This window comes from Cornus florida, unplaced genomic scaffold (assembly GCF_030987335.1).
Source record: "Cornus florida cultivar Cherokee Brave unplaced genomic scaffold, ASM3098733v1 CherokeeBrave_3.0.0_Hap2_Chr08, whole genome shotgun sequence".
Taxonomy (NCBI): domain Eukaryota; kingdom Viridiplantae; phylum Streptophyta; class Magnoliopsida; order Cornales; family Cornaceae; genus Cornus; species Cornus florida.
Genome location: NW_026775578.1, coordinates 19,298,654 through 19,318,000, shown reverse-complemented (window position 1 = coordinate 19,318,000; position 19,347 = coordinate 19,298,654). Strand labels below are relative to the sequence as shown.

General features: G+C 34.8%; 1 protein-coding gene and 2 pseudogenes across 1 annotated transcript; all 3 read right to left on the bottom strand.

Annotated features, from left to right (window-relative positions):
* Window positions 1-1,127: 1,127 nt before the first annotated feature.
* LOC132269822 (flavonoid 3',5'-hydroxylase 2-like) lies at window positions 1,128-3,490 on the bottom strand (annotated as a pseudogene).
* A 4,811-nt stretch (window positions 3,491-8,301) lies between these two features.
* Window positions 8,302-10,254, bottom strand: LOC132270632 (putative pentatricopeptide repeat-containing protein At3g11460, mitochondrial; annotated as a pseudogene).
* A 5,381-nt stretch (window positions 10,255-15,635) lies between these two features.
* Window positions 15,636-19,338, bottom strand: LOC132270630 (uncharacterized). Its single transcript, XM_059771805.1, has 4 exons — window positions 19,054-19,338; window positions 17,660-17,919; window positions 16,710-17,161; window positions 15,636-16,047 (listed from the first exon to the last, which is right to left on the bottom strand). Exons 1-4 carry the CDS (start codon window positions 19,170-19,172, stop codon window positions 15,775-15,777), a joined length of 1,104 nt encoding a protein of 367 aa, XP_059627788.1. The 5' UTR covers window positions 19,173-19,338; the 3' UTR covers window positions 15,636-15,774.
* Window positions 19,339-19,347: the final 9 nt, after the last annotated feature.

Sequence of the window (19,347 nt, the reverse complement as noted above, 5' to 3'; positions counted from 1 at the left end):
GTTATACAAGCCAATATCTTCAATAATTGAAACATTATAAGAATTAGCCTCCTTTACCTTCTGTGACCTGATTGTTGCAATCAGAGTATACATGAATTCTGTGAATTCCAGTGGCTGTCCCCCATTCCATGGTCTTCTTTTCGTTGTTAAAGACTGAGACAAGTGTGAACTAAACATGCCATTGCACATACTTAAACATTCTAAGACTCTAATCTGTACCGATAAGAGAAGGTTAGAGATCAAAATCAGGTAGGAAACAGAACTCTGTTAACGCCAAGCTGTTTAGCTAAATAGTATTGGATCAGTTCCAAAACACATAGCAGTTGAACTTGGACCAGTCCACCATGTCCTTGATCGGTCTATTGGTTGGATAGACACTCCACCTATCTTTCTACATGTTTCCTAACCAATTACCAAACATGTTCGCCCAATCAGATGTTAATTTAGGCCATTGGTCCAATATTTTTCATATAAATTCTAAGACCTCCAAGTCACTTATCATCCCTAAGGTGTGCGATCAAATTAGTTAAATATGATAGCGAGACCGGATAAAACTTGTATAGTTGTATCCTAAACCATGAAACCCACCGGTCTGATTATGTTGCTAGTTTGCTACGGAAAAAATGTCTGGGGTCCAACTTGTGTGTACCAACATGAATCCAACCTGCGTTCAATGAATGGCATCATGATAGTTGAAGGTTTCTTCCACATTTGGTATATGAGACAGTTTTCGTATTTTCCACTTGGATTGAGGGTGACATTTTTGTTTGTTTTGGAATATATCCCTTCTTTTAATCGAAAGAAAAAACTTGGAGGAAATTAAAGAAAAAGAAAGACAGCTTGTTCTCTGATAAAATAAGATTGCCATCAACTAATTTCTTCTTATTTTGGGATTAAAGCGAAAGAGAGGCTAGTTGGTGTACCTTTTTAGAACATTTTCACCTCAATACATGAAATTTAAGTAGAAGGTGGCATTGAAATTCTACAAAGAAAACAAGAAAAGGCATCATTATTTAGCAGTCATAGACCCTTTGATCTATGAATTAGGATCCTCTCCGACAGGATAGAATCCAGGTTTCCATATATATATATATGATATTGCTGAAGCATTGAACGACTTTTTGAGCTTAAGTAGTAATGCACGCAGTGGGAGCTAGCCGTGGTGTGACCATAGCAGAAAGTGACACAGCCTTTTGCAAGGCAAGTCCAAAAGCCTCATCCATGTTCAGCTCATCAGTTCCATCAACCAATTTCCAATCAAACGAGTGCACCAAGGTCCCTAAAATGTACTCCACTAGCACAATTCCCATCCTAGTCCCAGCACAAATCCTCCTTCCTGCACTAAATGGAATCAGGTTGAAGTCATTCCCACGCGGATCAATATTCCTCGCCAATTTTCCATCCAAAAACCTTTCCGGGATAAAATCTAATGGGTTCTCCCACACGTCGGGGTCTCGCCCGATGGCCCAAATGTTTACACTGAGTCTGGTGTTCTTTGGGATGTAGTAACCATTCACTTGGCAAGCATGGGTTGAGACTCGGGGAAGATTCAAGGGTGTGGGAGGGTGTTTTTGATACGTTTCTTTGCATATGGCTTGTAAGTAGGGGAGTTTGGGCAGGTCGGACTCCACCAGCCGGCGGTCACGGCCAATGACACGGTCCATCTCGTCGTGAGCACGCTTGAGGATGCTGGGGTTCTTCAACATCTCGGCCGGAGTCCATTCAATCACGCTTGAAGGTGCGTCTGTGCCTGCAGTGAACAAATTCTAGTGAAGGCAGTAAAATTAGTACTGTGTAAACTGACTTCAAACCTTGATGTTGCATTTGGAAGTGTCAAATCGGACCTTTGGAATTAGAGGCAGGGTTCAAACTTCAAACTTCAAATTTTAAAATAAAATGGCATCAATTAGGAGCCAAAACATAGTTGTGAAATCATAAGTATTTAAATGACTTCTATTCAATGGAGATTTTGTTAATATGGTATTGCTAATAATTAATTCTATCTTGACATGTTATACAGTATATCCAAAAAACGCACGATTATCATAAGCAGGGAAATAACTTCTATTCAATAGAGATTTTGTTGATATAATAATATTGCTAATTAATTAATTAAATTTTGACATGTTATACAGAATCTATCCAAATACACGAACCATTAGATGTAAACAAATACTATATCTTTAAAAATTCAATTAACTGGTTATACTACATCAACAAGATATCTAACATATTTTTTTTCTTAACTTTAAAATCGTTCTTCAATTGAATTAAAACATTTTTAAATGAAAAGAAAAATGATTGTTTCAGAATCATTGGTATCTTTTATGGACAAACTTCATCGAGAAAGTTTACACATAGATTGAAATACGATACATATATATATACACACGCACATATAATATGTTATCTATCTAACCAACAGGCTAGTGGTCTAACGGTACCAAACTCCTACTTCTCAAAGAGAGATTAGAGTTTCGAACCTCAGTTAAGGCATGTGTGTGTGAGTACCAATTAGAAAAAAATATATATATAATACTGCTATCTACAGTGGGAGAATAATGTTGTATGACTTACCTATAGTAGTCCCTTGATGTTAGTCATAGGAAGCTTGTCATCACTAGAACTTTGTTGATGAGCCATTACAACGTCAAGAAAATCTGGCTTCCCCTTCCGCCCGTAAGCAGAAGCCTTGTGCTCTTCAATCATTCTTGACAACAACTCATCAAACCTCTTACGCAATCTCTTCATCCCACGCTCGATTCCTTGCAGGTCCATCCATGCTATGGAAGGAATAAAATCACCAATATTGAAATACCCCGCCGTCGTCATCAGCTCCACTACCATGTCCTTACTCATTAGACTTTGAGCCCTTCGTTTCAAACACTCGCCGGCTCAGTATCACTTGCCCGATAATGTTTGCTATTGTGTAGCACGGCATGTCCGGCACCACCACCGGTTCACCATGGCTGCTCATATCGTGCATGGTACCAAGCATGTGCCCTAGCTCGATGGCTCGGACATTTGACCAATCTTCCAGAGCCTTGCCACTGAGCATGTGAAGGTTACTTAGTTTTCTAAGCAACTTCCAGCGCGGTCCATAATCCGCCAACACCATGTCCTCACTATTGTAGGCGAGGTGGGTTGCACCGGCGTTGGGGGGACGGTTTATGAAATTTAGGTCTAGGGTTTTCAGGAAGGCCTGAGCAGCCTCCGGAGTGGAGGCCACGACCATGCTACAAGTGCCCATTTTGAGGTACATGACGGATCCTTACTTCTTGGCCATTTTTGCTTGTGCAGCATGGGGCATGTTGCCTAGGTGGGGAAGGGCACCGATGATCAGAAACCCTCTTGGGCCGGGTGGGAGGTGGCGAGTGGGATTTGAGAGGAGGGAACGGATGGAGAAGTGTGTTGGCAGGAAGAGGAGAGTTGTTGCAGCGAGCTCGGGGAGGAGGACTGCGTCTAGGATCAGGGGCGGAGCCAGGAATTTGGTTCAGGGGCATGTTAACATTGACAAAATAATTTTTTTTCAAGCATGCCGAAAATATAATAATGTAACGATAGTGCATTAAAATAAGTGAATAAAAAATGAATAAGAAGATAAAAAAGAAAAAGAAGGGTTATTGCACATAAATTATACATGAGTGTAAGAAAAAATAAAATTTTAAGAAGAAAAATGAATTTTTTAAGAAGAAAATGAAATAGAAAGAAAAAAATATGAGAGAATTTTAAAGGGAAAAATATATTTTAATTATAGAAAGAGAATGCAAAAGTTTTTGAAGATGATAAAAAGAAATTTAAAAAATAAGAAGGAAAAGAAATAAAGAATTAAAGACGTTTTAGAAATAGATAATTTTATTGGGATAATTTATAAATTTTATGAAGGTATTTTATAAATATTTACAAATTATACACATAAAATAAAATAAAATAAAATTTAGTAGATTCAGAGACAAAAAGAATATTTTAATAATTTAAGGGGGGCATTTTATCAATTATTACAAATATATGTATAAAAAAAAAATTATAATAGGGCAGCATGGGCAGGGGGCGCTGCCCCCGGCACATGCTGCCTCCCCAAAAGGGTAAAATGTAAAAAATAATAATAATAAAATAAATAAAAAAACACTTCGACACTATCATCTCACTGTAATAAGAATGATACAGTAACATCATGCAAATCCTCTATTTTTTTCTTCTTCTTTTTTTCATAGCAAGAATGTTAGATTACAAATTAGTAAGTACTAATGCTCGAAATTGGACTCTCAACAATAAAAAACAACTGCTGAACTATAAAGACAACAATAAAAAACAACTGTTGAACTATAAAGACATTCGACTTAAATATATAAATATGTCTTCTATATTATTTTAAAAAAGATATGCAAATAAAAAATGCCAAAATTAGAGATTGTGTCGCTGGGCACTATGTTGTCTCTCATCCGCCTCAATGACCGAACTACATTAACTTCTTTAATTATTTATCCGTCTCAATTAATAATAAACAGAGGCTTTAATACTTTCATGTTTACTCTTGGAATGTGATCGGGCAATAATGTTGGTCCATACTATTCATTCTATTAGCAAGCTTCAGAAATTCATAATGTTTCCATCATTGAAATGTTTAAACTGAGAGAGAGGATTTTCTATTTTTATGTATTATTATATTTTTTTTACAACAATTTCAAGACGGACATTTTTTAAATAAATTAAAAAGTAAAGGGTCATTGTAAACGAAATCTATACTAGTTTAATTTAAACATTTAGTACTTGCCTGAGTTTGGAAGAAATGCAGTAGTATTCCGTAAAAGCAGTAAAACAACTTTGGTGCTTGGAATAGTTAAATATATATCAGTTACCTTATTATTTTACATTAATTGTGTGAAATTTTATATGATTTTTGTTACTATTTGCTTTAGGTTAATTGTACGGTATTATAATAGCAAAATTGTAAAAATAACATGATAAATGTTATACTGTAGCTATTGTTTTAACGGTTTAAGGGTAATTTATACTTTTATAGTAATTATATCTACCATTTATAGTACTAATTAAGGTTAGTGAGGATGATATATTGCAAGTTGAGTATGATATGATCTAGCATTCGTATAGAGGTATTTTTTATTTTTAAGAAAAGAAGGATCCTAAGTTAACTCAGCAGATTGGAGAGAGAGAAGAAAAAAAGGGTAAAAAAGAGCTTGTTTAGGGCTTTCTTTATCCTGTGTTTGGGTGGATTTTCTTGGCACATCAATTTCCATCTGGGATGTGAAAAAGGGTTTCACTTCCCCAAGATCATTGTGGGATGTAAACATGTAATTATTGGTGATAATTGTGTTTGTGATGTTGTTTTTGTTGTGGTTGTTGTTGTTGCTGGTGTGTGTGTGTGTGTGTGTGTGTGAGAGAGAGAGAGAGAGAGAGAGAGCACATTAAACTGTAGGGAGTGAGAAGCGGAGAGGTGTGGACTTTGGAGTTGTTGAAAATGCGGCCAACAACCAAAGGTCTCACAGCCTACATGACGGGTTGGGTGGATCCCACGAATCCGAATTAGGATTACTGCTATTGTGATGTTTGATTATGTTAATCTGATCTCATGTTTTCCAAATTATTAATCTTCTCTCTCTAATTCAATTTCCCTCCTTTGTATCTCCCTCCACTTATTTATTTATATTACTTCTGCAGTTCTAAACAATGGATCAGTGTGTGTTAATTCACAGTAAAATGATGTTTGTTATTTGACATTAAATTTGAGAATACAAACTCAACAAAGCAATCTCAACCAGAATTATATGAACCAAAATCCTCTCAAGTGCATGGTTGGATACTAGGTTCATCCAATCATGAATTTAACTATTGGTGGGGTTATCCGAAATTCGAACTCCCAATCTCCTTATGTGTTGATGCTATGTTCCAAAATGGTGTTGTTTTGATGGACAGGTATGAATTCCGTATCGTGGCTTCGCATAATTTGTCTAAGCTATCGAAATTTATGTGTGTTAAATTTTGAAGTAGACTCACCTAGAGAACAATTTTTAAAAAAATTATTTTATTATTTACACTAAGATTAGGAGATAAAAAAATGGAATAGCATTCAGCAGCTCGAAGAGAAAATGAGCATTATAGATCCCATTCCACTTTGAAAGCCCTGTTTTGATGGTAATGGCCAATTCTATTTATTAACGCAAAAAATCTAGTGGGCATACCCCACCACATATGCAGCATCATCTATTATATGTTAAGAATGACGACACAACATATATTGCAAATTGAATTATTGATATGATGCGACTTATTTACTCGTAAAAATAAGTTTTTGTATTATTAAATTGGCAGGGAAATGACAAAACTTAGCCATTTTATGTTTTTTATTTGGATGAATTGAATTAAACCTTCCTTGACTTATCTATTACCTTTTTTTTTTTTTGGCAAAAAACCTTTCCTCAGTTAACTAATGAATTATTTTAGTAATTTTTTTTATAAAAATTATATATTTATAAAATTTTAATGTTGTCCTACCTAAAATTACAAAAAAAATCTTATTTTTGTTCAGCTTACACAATTTCCTGAGTCCGTCTCACCAAGTCAAGGAGACTTTATGCAATTTGCTCAAGTGAATTTGGTGAAAAGAAATTTTTTTTTTTTTTTCTCTCTTTATTGAATAATAAGATTTAAATTTATATTTTTAGTGCATGCATCACAGTAGTTTTAACTATAATTTAAATAAATAAAAAAATAAATAAATAAAAAAAAACTGATTTGTATAACTTTAATAGCTATTATATGACATTCAATTACTTTTTATAATTAAGATTCATTTTTGTCGATTTAATTGTTTAATCAAATGTCTATTTCATATACTTAAAAAATATATATATATTACAAATAATATAATAATAGTATATATAATATATACTATGAGCAAACAAATAAATAACCCCATAGACCTGACTTCTCAATGTGGTTTAATTGAATTAGCCCGCCAGAATTTATAAAAAAAATACCTAAAAGAAGCTTGGTCCCATGGAACTCAATCACTGTGGGCTTTGCCATTAATGGTCCATGCGAAGGAGGCTCTTGAATTCTTCAAGATGAAACTTCTGTATAGAATGTCTAATTTATACATGAATCAAGATATTTAGGCCGATTAATTTATGCTAAGTCAATATATTATGTGCAGAGAGACTCGTTGCTCCTAAAAAACTTGTTTACTATATACTGTTGAACCATGATACTCAGGCCTACAAATCTGACCGGCCTAGTTGGCAAAAGCGTATTCATATTTGAAAACAACAAATACAATCCAATATCTTCAAATTTTGAAACATCATAAGAATTAGCTTCCTTTACCCCCTTTCACTAGACCAGATTGTTGCAGTTAAAGGGTAAATTAAATGAATGCTATGAATTCCAGTAGCAGCCTTCCATTCCATGGCACCTTCAGACAAGCATACATTTCTTTTCGTTTTAGAGACCGGAACAAGTGTAAACTAAAAACATTCCACTGTAAACCTTTGAAGCTTCTCTAATCTGTACCCATTTGGTAAGCTTAGAGATCAAAATGAGGTAGAAAACAGAAATTGAGGAACGCCAATACCCATTTTAGCTAACTAGTGGATGAAGTCAGACCAGTCCATCTCCACCTTGACCTTGATCGGTTGGATGGGCATTCCACCTATCTTTCTTCAGCAAACATGCTCATCTAATCAAAGAAATGCTAATTTAGGCCAGTGGTCTAATATTTTTCATCTAAATTCTAAGAACTCTAGTCATTTATCATCCCTATAATGTACGATCAACAATGTGCAGATGCTTGCTCCATCCTCGTTCACTCTTCCAATGGCAAAACCAGAAGTGAAGGTCTCAAATATCTAACATGCGTGATGGCCGTTCTCAATTTTATAAGAGAATGTCCTATAGATGACTCCAACCATAATAGAACTAGGCATTAGTAAGACTAAAGAATCAAGCATACCAGTCCTTACAGTCCAGCAATACCAGATTCAATACCCAAGAGATGAGTAAGGAAGAATGATACATGACACAACCAATTGTTTCAAAACCTATATTCGAAGATCGAATATCTAAGAATATTTACACAATGGAAGATTGAAAGATCTTCTCTCTTTTCTTCATCCAAGGCACTAAATGTAAATTTTCCGTCAAGTCTAGTACATGGAGTATGAAATGATTTTTACATCAATATCAGCACCTTTGAGAGCTTAATTCGGAGGAAAAAGATGAGTTTGATTCCAATAAAAAAAATTATTACCTTTATGACAAACTATTAACTATTACATAATCATATTAAACAAACAATGAAACAACCTTCAATTCCTACAAGAAGCATATAAAACGGATCATCTTTATGGAGAAAAAGAGAACATTTTCTTTTATCTTTAATCAATCATATTCTTTTCAGCTATGCTAATTGAAGTATCCCGGAAAAATAAATAAATAAATAAAAACAAACCTCATGAGAGACGTCTGGATCTTCGTAGTTTCTTTGCGTGGATTAATACTCTTTCAATGTACCCTCGGCTTAACCATGTTACTGACTACGAAGTACTCATCTATAAACTCTTAGACCTGCCAAATTTGAGTGCGCACAACTTATCAAAACCAACGTCAGCATATAGCGAGGGCATCAAATGAGAGATACAATATTCCCTTCCCCGCCAGATTTTTTTATCAAATCACAATCCGTGGATTTTCCATTCTCTTGACCAGCAATTGTTCGAAAAAAAGAATGGGCTGCAATAATGATAGGAAGACCAGTTCCACCAATCCTGATAAACGTGAATTCAATTCCTGCGAATTATCCGGTTCATTTGTCCAAAAACTTTTCAATTCTCAGGGCAACCCAAGAAAGCTGTGTGTATTCTTCAAACAATTGTAGCTTCTTGACCAATGGAGTTCAAACCATTAACAAATTTATAATACTAACTTGGCATTATAGACAAAAGAATTACTGAGATGTTGAACTCAATCTCCTCCCGTAGATCCTCTCAGCCACGTCCACCTTCCGATGAATCTTACAAGCCCCTAGCAGTGCACCCCACAGAGCCTCATTCGGGTCCACCTCCATTCCCTCAATCAACGCCTCCGCTTCCTCAACACAGCCAGTCCGCCCCAATATGTCCACCATGCAAGCGTAATGCTCCAACCCGGGCCTCACACCAAACCTTCGCTTCATCATCTCAAAATACTCCCTCCCTTTATCCGTCAAACCCCCATGACTACACGCTGTCAGAACAGTAGTAAAAGTCATTCCATCCAGCAATACCCCAGCATTCACCATCCGTTCAAACAACACAAACACCTCACCAGAATTTCCATGCATCCCATACCCCGCCATCATTGCTGACCAAGTAACCGAGTTCATCTCCGGCATTTTACCAAACACCTACCGGGCACTAACCAAATCTCCACACTTTGAGTACATCGTGATCAAAGCACTTAAATTTGCAACAGCTGAACCAAACCCAGTCGCCAAAACCATCAGGTGGACTTGGCGGCCGAGTCGGAGTGCCGATAAGCTAGCACAAGATTTGAGAACGGTGGGCAAGGTGTGTCGGTCAATGGGTTTGCGGGCATAGAGCATTTGGCGAAAAAGGGAGAGAGACTGAGAGAAGTGGTTAAGGGAAGAGAAGCCTCTGATGAGTGAGTTGTAAAGGAAGGTGGATTGGCGGTTAGTGAGAGAAAATATGTGGGTGGCATCGAGCATTTGGGCACAGGCGGCATAGTTAGAGACGAGCTTTGATCGTATAAAGTCGTGGCGGGAAATTCCTACCGTTATGATTTTCACGTGTATTTGTTTCAATTTTATCAAATTCTTTGTGGACAAACATGAGACAAGGAGTGAAGCAAAGAAAGGCACTAAGTTGTGAGGGGTGGGCATTACTCTGTGTGTGTGTGTTGGGGGAGGGAGAGAGAGAGGTCGTTAACCTGGTTCTTCTCTGTAGCAAGCAATTAGATGATAACACCCTTTCCCTTCATATGCTTTGAAGATCAGCAAATACATTTTTTACATGGAGAGACGCAAGATATATTTGCTTTGGTAATTTGGATTTTTGAATTCCAAATTAGTAGTTTTAGCATTTTAAAAGGATACAACACATTAAATTTATGCCTATCTTAAAAAAAAAAAAAAATTAATTAGAGTTTCGCAAGAGGGACAAGAAATCAGAGGTAGAATCCCACTTGTTTAAAAACTAATTGAAAATACACCTATACTTTGGTTGAAAGGCAAAACAAAGAAATCTGTCAACCCTCAAAATGGAGAGTTGTGTGTATCTTATTTAAAGTAAACTTATGAATTAAACCATGAACCATGTCAGTAATTGGGCCTAGATTTGGCCTCAAGCCCAAAATAACCTATAATTCAGTCGAGTACATAGTTCACAAGTCTCAACAAACCGTTTATTAAATTCTGGCAAAGAGCAAACTTTGGTGTTTGTTTGCATTATAATATAAGATTCTCGAAGCATGAAAGTCGCTCACTAGGGTTGTTTAGCAATTGTTTTTGTTTTGTACTTTTGTCTTGGCCCTTGACCTGAAGTAAAAACAGTGTTTTTATTTTACAGTATATTTAACACTATTTTGAAATTTGTTTAGTAACGTAAATTTGTTACAAGATTTTTGAAAGTAAATATATGAAATTATGTGTTGATAAAAAGTGTTACAAATTTTTAAAAAAATATAAACACGAGAGCATCTTTTTTTTTTCTTTTTTTTCTCTTTTTTTTTCATATACAACTCTTTATAAATAAAGGACAATACTTAGGTCCTCTGAGAATCTACACCATACTGACCACTAATGTAAACTAATAATAAATAAACACATTTTATTTTAATTATCAAATCATAGATGGTAATCAAATCACCATCTCTAATTTAGTAAGTAGGTATATACCTATCATATTGAATTTGGTAATTAAAGATGACATGTCTATTTATTATTGGTTCATATCAACAGTGAAATAGTATAAATTTTCACTAATGAGAACCCAAGTATTGTTCGAATAAATATAACCATTCTATTTGGCTGGTATGGTTACACATTTAAGTCAATTTTAGTTCTTATTTACACATAGTTTTGGTCTTATTTTTAGCTTTATTTTTCTGAGATCTTATGCTTTCAGAGACCAAACGTGCGAATTACGATTCCAATCCTAACACATAATTTCCAAAAAAGAAAAAAGAGAATGTCAACTAGATAATTTTTTTTTTTTTTTTTTTTTCGGTAAATTATCAACTAGATAAGTTACGTACAAGAATCTTCCAAATTCAATATAAGTTGTATATCAGTTCTTCTTTTTTCTTTTCTTTTTAGTAAAACAACATAAGTTAGGGTCAATTGATTGTTTCTACAATTTTCTACCTTAATCCCTCAAGTTGATAAATTTAATCTTCTTTTTTTTTCTTTTTACAGTACGTTGTCATTATTGCATCATCAAAGCATCATCCATTATGATAAAGGTAGATTTTTAGAATAAAATATCCAGGTTAGTTATTGCAAGGCAATATCTGAATTACCTTTTATATATTCCAATCCCAGAATAGACAGTGGCCACAAAAAGTCAATACTGTGGCTGACTGCATACGACAGTATGTTTAAATCAGCCCCAAACAGTCACATTGATTTTGTCAAAACCCTACCATCTACGAAATATTGACTCTCAGTTTGCAAATTTGCGTGGTAATTGAACCGGTTTTACACTTCTAGTTAAAGGAAAATAGCACACACTGGTCCATTCCAAAAAGTCATACTACAATATATACATACACAACCATATAGCTATAGATACACATGCTTGTATCTTAGCACTTACAGAAAACAAAATTAAAGGAAGAAAAGCACATAACACTCCTTGGAGCTGGACAAAAAGGCTATGTCTCTTGAGTGAGATCTAACTGGTACGTGATGCATATAGTAGATAGATATATATATATTTATGTCTCTATTTATAAGGTAAACAAAATACTAAACATATAGGATGGTATGTGGATAAGCATCTATGGAGTTCGGGGCTTCTTGGGGTTCCCTCCATTATGGTGCAGTGGATCCGGACCCGAAGGAACCTTCCTCAAGTCCCAGCCAAACAAGTTCCCACCTTTGCCAGTAATGCTTGTTGTTCCATGCACACTAGTACTCTTCAAAGCCACCTCCTTCACCTGCAAAAGTAATTATAAAGAAACTTCAATTCCATTCAAACTATATATATATATATATATATATATATATATACCCACTTGAAGAAATATACGGTATATAGTTTTGAAAGTACCAAGACCTTTCTGTTTTGCACCTCTTGGAAAGCAGCTGCCTTAGCAAAACAACATCCATGCCCACTGTTGCACTCTGTGAAAAACAATAAACAAATAGTTATAAATCAAATATAGTCACGGCTATATATATAACTTACACCTTACAAAGTCATTTTCTTACAACCAAATATAACATGAAGTGAAAATGGAAAGCCCGAAACCATTAATATATAGCTATATATATATATATATATATATATATATATATAAACAATGAGAGAAATAGACCTTGCATAAGAACTAAGCATAGCAGCAGGGGGAGGACAAGCTTAGTTAGGAATGCCATGTTGATGAAACCTAATACTGAGTGTATTACTATGGAGAATAAAGGGGAGAGAGAGAGAGAGAGAGAGAGAGAGAGAGAATGAGGAAGCTGAGAAAGATAGATAGGAAATTTATAGGGCTCGTAGATACCAACAAATGATTGCATAAGCAGCCATTTCTGGAGATTATGTATATGATTAAGACAGTGATCATGAGATCGATATAGATATAAAGATCGAGATACGATTCTCATCGATATATGCATGAATATGACCCTCCTCCTCGTCGGCCAACTCATCACCATCCTTTCTCTGACGGCGCCTTCTTCTTCAATCACCTCCACGTCACTCATCAGCACGTGCCAAACCCAGCCCAATCCAGCTCAGCCCAGCCCAACAAACTCATAAGGTATTGGTGTAGTAAGTGAATCCAGATGTGACGTCGTTTTATTAACTTCACACTTCACAACACAAAATATCACATAGAAAATGCAAGAGAGACGTTGGAGGGTACCAGAGACCGTCTCTCTTTGTTATTAGAATTTTATCATAAATGTAGTTCAATCTATTATTATTACATAAAGTTTGTTTAAAATGATCCACATGAAAATTGGAGATAATATATATTGAATTAAAAAAAAATTACTACCACATTGTTAAGTCGTGCAACATATATTCAAAATTATTAATTTGTACAGAATTATTAGTGCATTACTCATTTTAAACTTTAAAAATAAGAGAGAGAGAAAGTTATTAAGTTGAGAATGCAACATATATTCAAAATTATTAATTTGGCCAGAATTAACAATAAGAGAGAGAGTCAATTTTTTTTAATATTTTAAATTTAGATGTGTATTTTGTCATTGTATCAGACTATTCAGAGCATTGTTTAGAGAGATATTCACACACACACACATATATAATATAATATAAATAAATAAATGTGGCATGCATTAAAAACTGAAGTGAAGGCGTCATCAAATGATATCAACATCAGAGATTTACCAGAAAAAAGAAGAAGAAAAAAACGTCAAAGAGGGAGTGTACTATGGTATACAACTCACAGTTTCCGTTATGCTTTGATTCCATTTTTGTACCAATGTCTGATGGTGATACTATGTGTCACCTCTTTCTGGGTTTTCTTCTTTTTCTTATGTTGCGGAATGACAACAATGCCCCTAAAGCCTGACGAAATGTACACGAAACCAGTTCTTCCAAAGATTCGTTTTACATCAACTAGTGATGGATAATGCTGTGATTGACTGACACCTGCATTTTAATTAAGTTTGATAACAAGTAAATTAATGAGATTTTGAGGTTAGTACAGCTGGAACATCGCCAAAAATGTTATAAAGCTGATGATACGTAATGATGATACATTATTATAGTATAGCAGTATAGGTATATATATATGGATAGAGATATGTATATATGTGACATGAGGCGATGGATGGCTTTGATTGACGTCTTCTTTACTGGTTTAATTAATTGGGAGAGCAGAAGGTAGGTTGTAGGTTCAATTTGGACTTTCCGTACTAGGGTGGCTGGGATTTGCTCTGTCTCAGGTGACATTTTGGGTTCCTTCTTTTGCTTTTTTGGGTTCCTTCTTTCCTTTTTCTCAATTTAAATTTTGGCTGTGAGGTGAGTGAATCAGGTGCGGTGTGGTACAGTATAAGTTTAATATTGCATCTGTTTATTTTTCCTGACCATTCCATGCTTTGTAGTTGGACTTTTGGATGACAAAAGTTCTTATCTCACAAGTTAGGCTTTTTTATTAGTGAAGTGCGTGCTGACAAATAGGACGGGACACAATCAAGAAACACGGCTAATAAATATTAGTGAGTCTGAGATGATAATTAGTACTAGACCTGTGTTAACCGCCTTTAACAACATTAATATTTACTTTGACTAGATATGTAATCCTATTATTTTCGGACTGCAACATTCATTACTACTTTGCAATAACAAAAGGTGTCAACTCAAAGTAACTATTGTTTCGTCTCTTCAAAGTAATGGTGCTACATATCCTAACTCAACCAAATCTGACCTTTAACCTATTCTTATCATTTTAAACACGGATTGAATTTGGGTTCGCAGTTGAGATTTTGAGTCAATTCAGATTCATAAATATATTTTATTATCTTGGCTTAGAGTTTGGAAGGAAATGAGAAGATGTACGGGTTGCTCGTATTAGCTAATTTGGGATACGTTGGGTTTGGTTTTAGACCGCTCAACACATGAACCCGAACCCGAACCAAAATAAATTTGGATTTTTTTTTTTCAACCCAAGCCCAAATTGAACAACACTGCCCAAGCCTGAAAATTTTGGAGTTGGGCTTGGTTTAGGCCGACCGAGTTGTAGTTCAGCCCTACTACTAATAAAAGCAATGCTACCCAATCATAAAAAATAATAACTAAAAGAAAAGGCAGATTTACAAGTACTGTTGGATATTGATGGCTGGAATCGAGTCTTTAGCTTTACACTAATGAAAGCAAAGCTTTTCAAATTAGATCGTCACTACATTCCCACTTATATTTTTAATTTTTTGAAATTCGATAGAGTGTTTTCAATTGTAAATTATTTTGCTTCCGGAAATTTCCAGAGAAATTCTAGTTTTTTTTTTTTTATCTATTTTTTTGGGACAAAAAACTCACAAATACATATTACTTAGACACTCACTTTACTTACTCCTTTGAAAACTCGAACTCTCACCATCCACGTTAAATGTCTAGTTCAAACCTTTAAAGTTTTTATTTTTTATTTATTTAATAAATATCTTCAAATCACTTAGAAACCACCTTTTGGCAGATTCATAATTCATACCCTTTGATCTTAAGCCATTTATAAATTTCCACCTTACAAATATAGGAACTCGAATAATAAGCCATTGTCACCTGAACTCATTTATAAAATAAAAATAAAAAAATAAATAAAAAAGAAACACAGTTTCAGAGAGGAAAAATAATTTATGGAGTAAAAAGAGAATGCAACACTTTTACCTCATAACTTGGTAGTATTCAATACGCAAAAAATGCATTAAAAAGTCCTTCTCAATAAAGTAATAGTTACATTTTATACAACTCACAAACACCAAATTAATAGGTATATATATATACAATCAATCAAGAAAGAGAAAATGCTGAATATAAGAAGAAAGGAAAAAGAAAAGAAGGCAAAACGTAGAGCTTAAGCATGCACAATATGAGGGTCTAGACCTAACTGTTTCCTAATTTTACCCACAAATAAATCCTTGGATTTGATCAAGCCTGGAACAAGTCCGATCATTGTTGTGAACGAATATTGAGCAACAGCATCCCTTCTCCCCAACGAAACAATAGCCTTTATCGAACGAGGCTCGTAAGTCGCCATTTTGCTCTCTTTTCCTCCGGTCGTCAGTAGTTTCAAGTTCTTTGCAGCCACCAGAGCATGTTTTTGTGCCAAATATCCTTGCTTAATTTCCTGGCACGCCAACATTGTCATGCAACAACCAAGGATTAGATTTGCTCGGGATACATACATATTCATTCAAGGCTACATTTACTTGAACCATAGGCGTAATGCATGTTTCGGTTGTTGCAAAGCATTATGGTAATGAAGCAAAGATATATTTCTGCAGATTAGATGAAACGTAAATTTCCATGTGAAGAAGGCACTTTAGGAGAGTTTCCTCTTCAGTGCCCAATAAATCTAAAATTTTAAAAGATTAGTGACAATCAATATGGTTTTAAGATGCTGGAAAGCCTAGAATATAATTTTAGTAGGGTGAATATGCTAGAATTAAATTGGATTACGCTATGAAATGTTGTCAAAATCATTGGTACTTTATAAAGAGTTTCTTCAACATCTACTCAATTTTTAACATTCTGCTAAAAATCTGAACCACTACCCTCTCCAGGGTAGTAAGAGATTACATCTCTGATTTCAGCATGGTTAAAAGTTCATTTCATCCTATTCTTACAATTTTTCATAAATGAGCAACATTTATTCAAGTCTTAAGTTAGTCATTAAACAATATTTATTTCATACATGAGCAAACATTTATTTAAGTCTAAGTTGGTCATTAAAACAATATTAATCCTTGCAAGAAAACCATCCAAAGATAGGTGTGATTTAGCACTCACCCGAACATCAGTGATGTCGCCAATGGCAAAAACATTCTTGCGACCCTTGACTCTCATATTCTCATCAACCATTAACCTTCCAAGATTGTCCAAGTTATCCTTCAATATGGTCTCCTTTAGCCATGCCGAACCCAGTGGTTTCCCTATGCACAAAAACATGCAATCTGCTTTGATAATCTCTCCAGCTGAAGTTCGATAAGTTTTGCTTCCATCGGAAATACTGTTCAAATTGACTGATTGCTCCAGTTTTACTTCCACTTTCTTTGATTTCAACCAATCTAGAGCTTTACCAGCAGCTTTTGGTCCGATAAATTCGAGCAACCTGTATCCCTTATGCACCAGAGTAACCTTCTTTTCTGGATAATCAGCAGCAATTTCTCCGGCAAGTTCGACACCAGTGGGGCCACCTCCAATGATCAAAATGGAATGTGCCTCTTTTATCTTTTCATTTTCTGCCATTGGAAAGAAGTAGTAGTTCAATCATAAGTAACATCATATGAGAAATGGGATGAGCTATAATCCAATGGTTTTTAATAGTCCATAAACAATCATACTATCAATAAAATTGTACTTATATGTAAATCTAGAATCCAAGTTCAGTGATTTTAAAAGAGGTGATACTAGAGTCCACACGGTGAAACAAGTTTCAAGAATTGACCAGATAATTTACAAATTTGAGGTACACAATAAAGCTCGGGCTTTTGATATTCGATCCTAAGCAAATCGTAGCTATCAATTGAATCGAAGCAACTGCAAACTTTTCTAAAGATAAAAACACATCCTAGTAACTTTTTCTTTGATACAAATGGCAAAATTTGAAATACTTCACCCAATTCTACTTTAAAAATTCTCTCTTTTTTTTATTGCTTTGGAAACTTATGCTGCAGTTCATGAGAATAAGAACAATGTCAAATTCCTATATATAGTTTTGTAATTTGACATAATTTTACCTGTTTCGTATTGTTCAAGTTTTTCATTTCTTGTTGGTAGAATGGGATGATCTTCGTGGCCAGTAGCAATGACAAGAAAGTCGTACGGGATTAGACGGCCCTCTGAGGTCAATACCTCAGTGGCAGTGATGTCGATGGCACTGGCTGTAATGACACGGCCATTGGTAAGGTATTCTCGGTGTTTGATAACCGATCTCTCTGCAAATGATGGCTCCACCATTGACCTCAAGCTAGCCCATGTGATCTCAAAATATTCCTTCCTGGTTGAATCTTAATCTTAGCAAAAAAGATAATAACGTATCTATACTATTATCAAGATTATTCTTTAGGGTAGTTTAATAAACCAATTTAACTGACAACTCTTCAAGAACAAAATAAAGTGAAGAGTAAAGAGCTAAATAAGAAAGATATGCAAATAATCGATTGGAGATGTGACATGATCTTTATGTCAAAGGAAAATCTAGGCAAATTGCATTTTGGTTGCTTATGCATTATCACCACAATGCTCCCAATGTTTTCTTTCAGTTTTGAGTAGTTTTCTATTGATTTAATTTTAGTTTTGAAAAATGTAAAGGAGATAAACAATGTATAATATTTAAAAAATGAAACCTTGTCGGAACATATTATGATGAAACAGAGTAAATTGGACTTGTTAAGGCCTAGGACTAATGGCTCTAATTAATAGTCTCATGCAGGGGTTTATATATAATTGCATAACCTCTTCGATTTGTAAATTAAATTTGAACGGATTAAATGCTTATCCAATTAAGTGCATTTGATAACGCAATTTGAATACTACAGAAAATGGAAGGCATAAAAGTTTAAGTGACAGGAAGTGCAGAAACAACATCACTTATCATTGAATGTTTTGAACGCTAAAAATTCAAAATGACCACTTAAAAACTTCACTCTTAAATTTTTTAGTACTTAATTTTCAGTTTTATCAAACACCCAAGTCTGTGCTCCTCAATCCATGTCGGTGTACCGGAGTGAATTGTTGAACATCATCATAATGTACATAAGCATAGCATCAGAAATACAATCAATTTAGCTTATATTATGTAATCTTTACCACTTGATGTCACTAAAAAGGCATATGCAGAAGCTCATTTCTGGTATGAAGTGATAAAAAATAAAAATATGTGTAAAGCTTTACAAATTGGTCTCATTAAAAAGGCAAATTCTGACATGTAGTGATATAATCATATAGATAAGTGAAACTCTACAAAATTCAGTTTCATCAAATAGAATATGTAAAACCCACATAAAGAATATGTACATAAGGCTAAAAATGATAAAATCAAGCAATTCCCAAATTCAATTTGAAGAAATATTCATATATCAAAAGAAAAAGATGGAAATGAAAGGAAAAGAGAGGAATATAGAAGGCTTACGGATCAATGAGAGTGACGTCAGCAATAAATTGCAGAGATTTGGCAATAAGAGAGCCAGCTACACCACCTCCGATCACCACTACCCTCCTCTCTCCTCCCCATTCTCTGTGGGTCTCCATTTCAATTCTTTCTTCAACTGATATTCCTCATCAAGTCCTCCTACATATATACATATATATATATATACACACATGTACGCCCATATATATGTGTGTTGCACTTGTCAAAGTATTAAATGTATACGTGCAACGCAGACCAACTCCATTTTTTGCCACTGGGAAGAAGAAACCAATT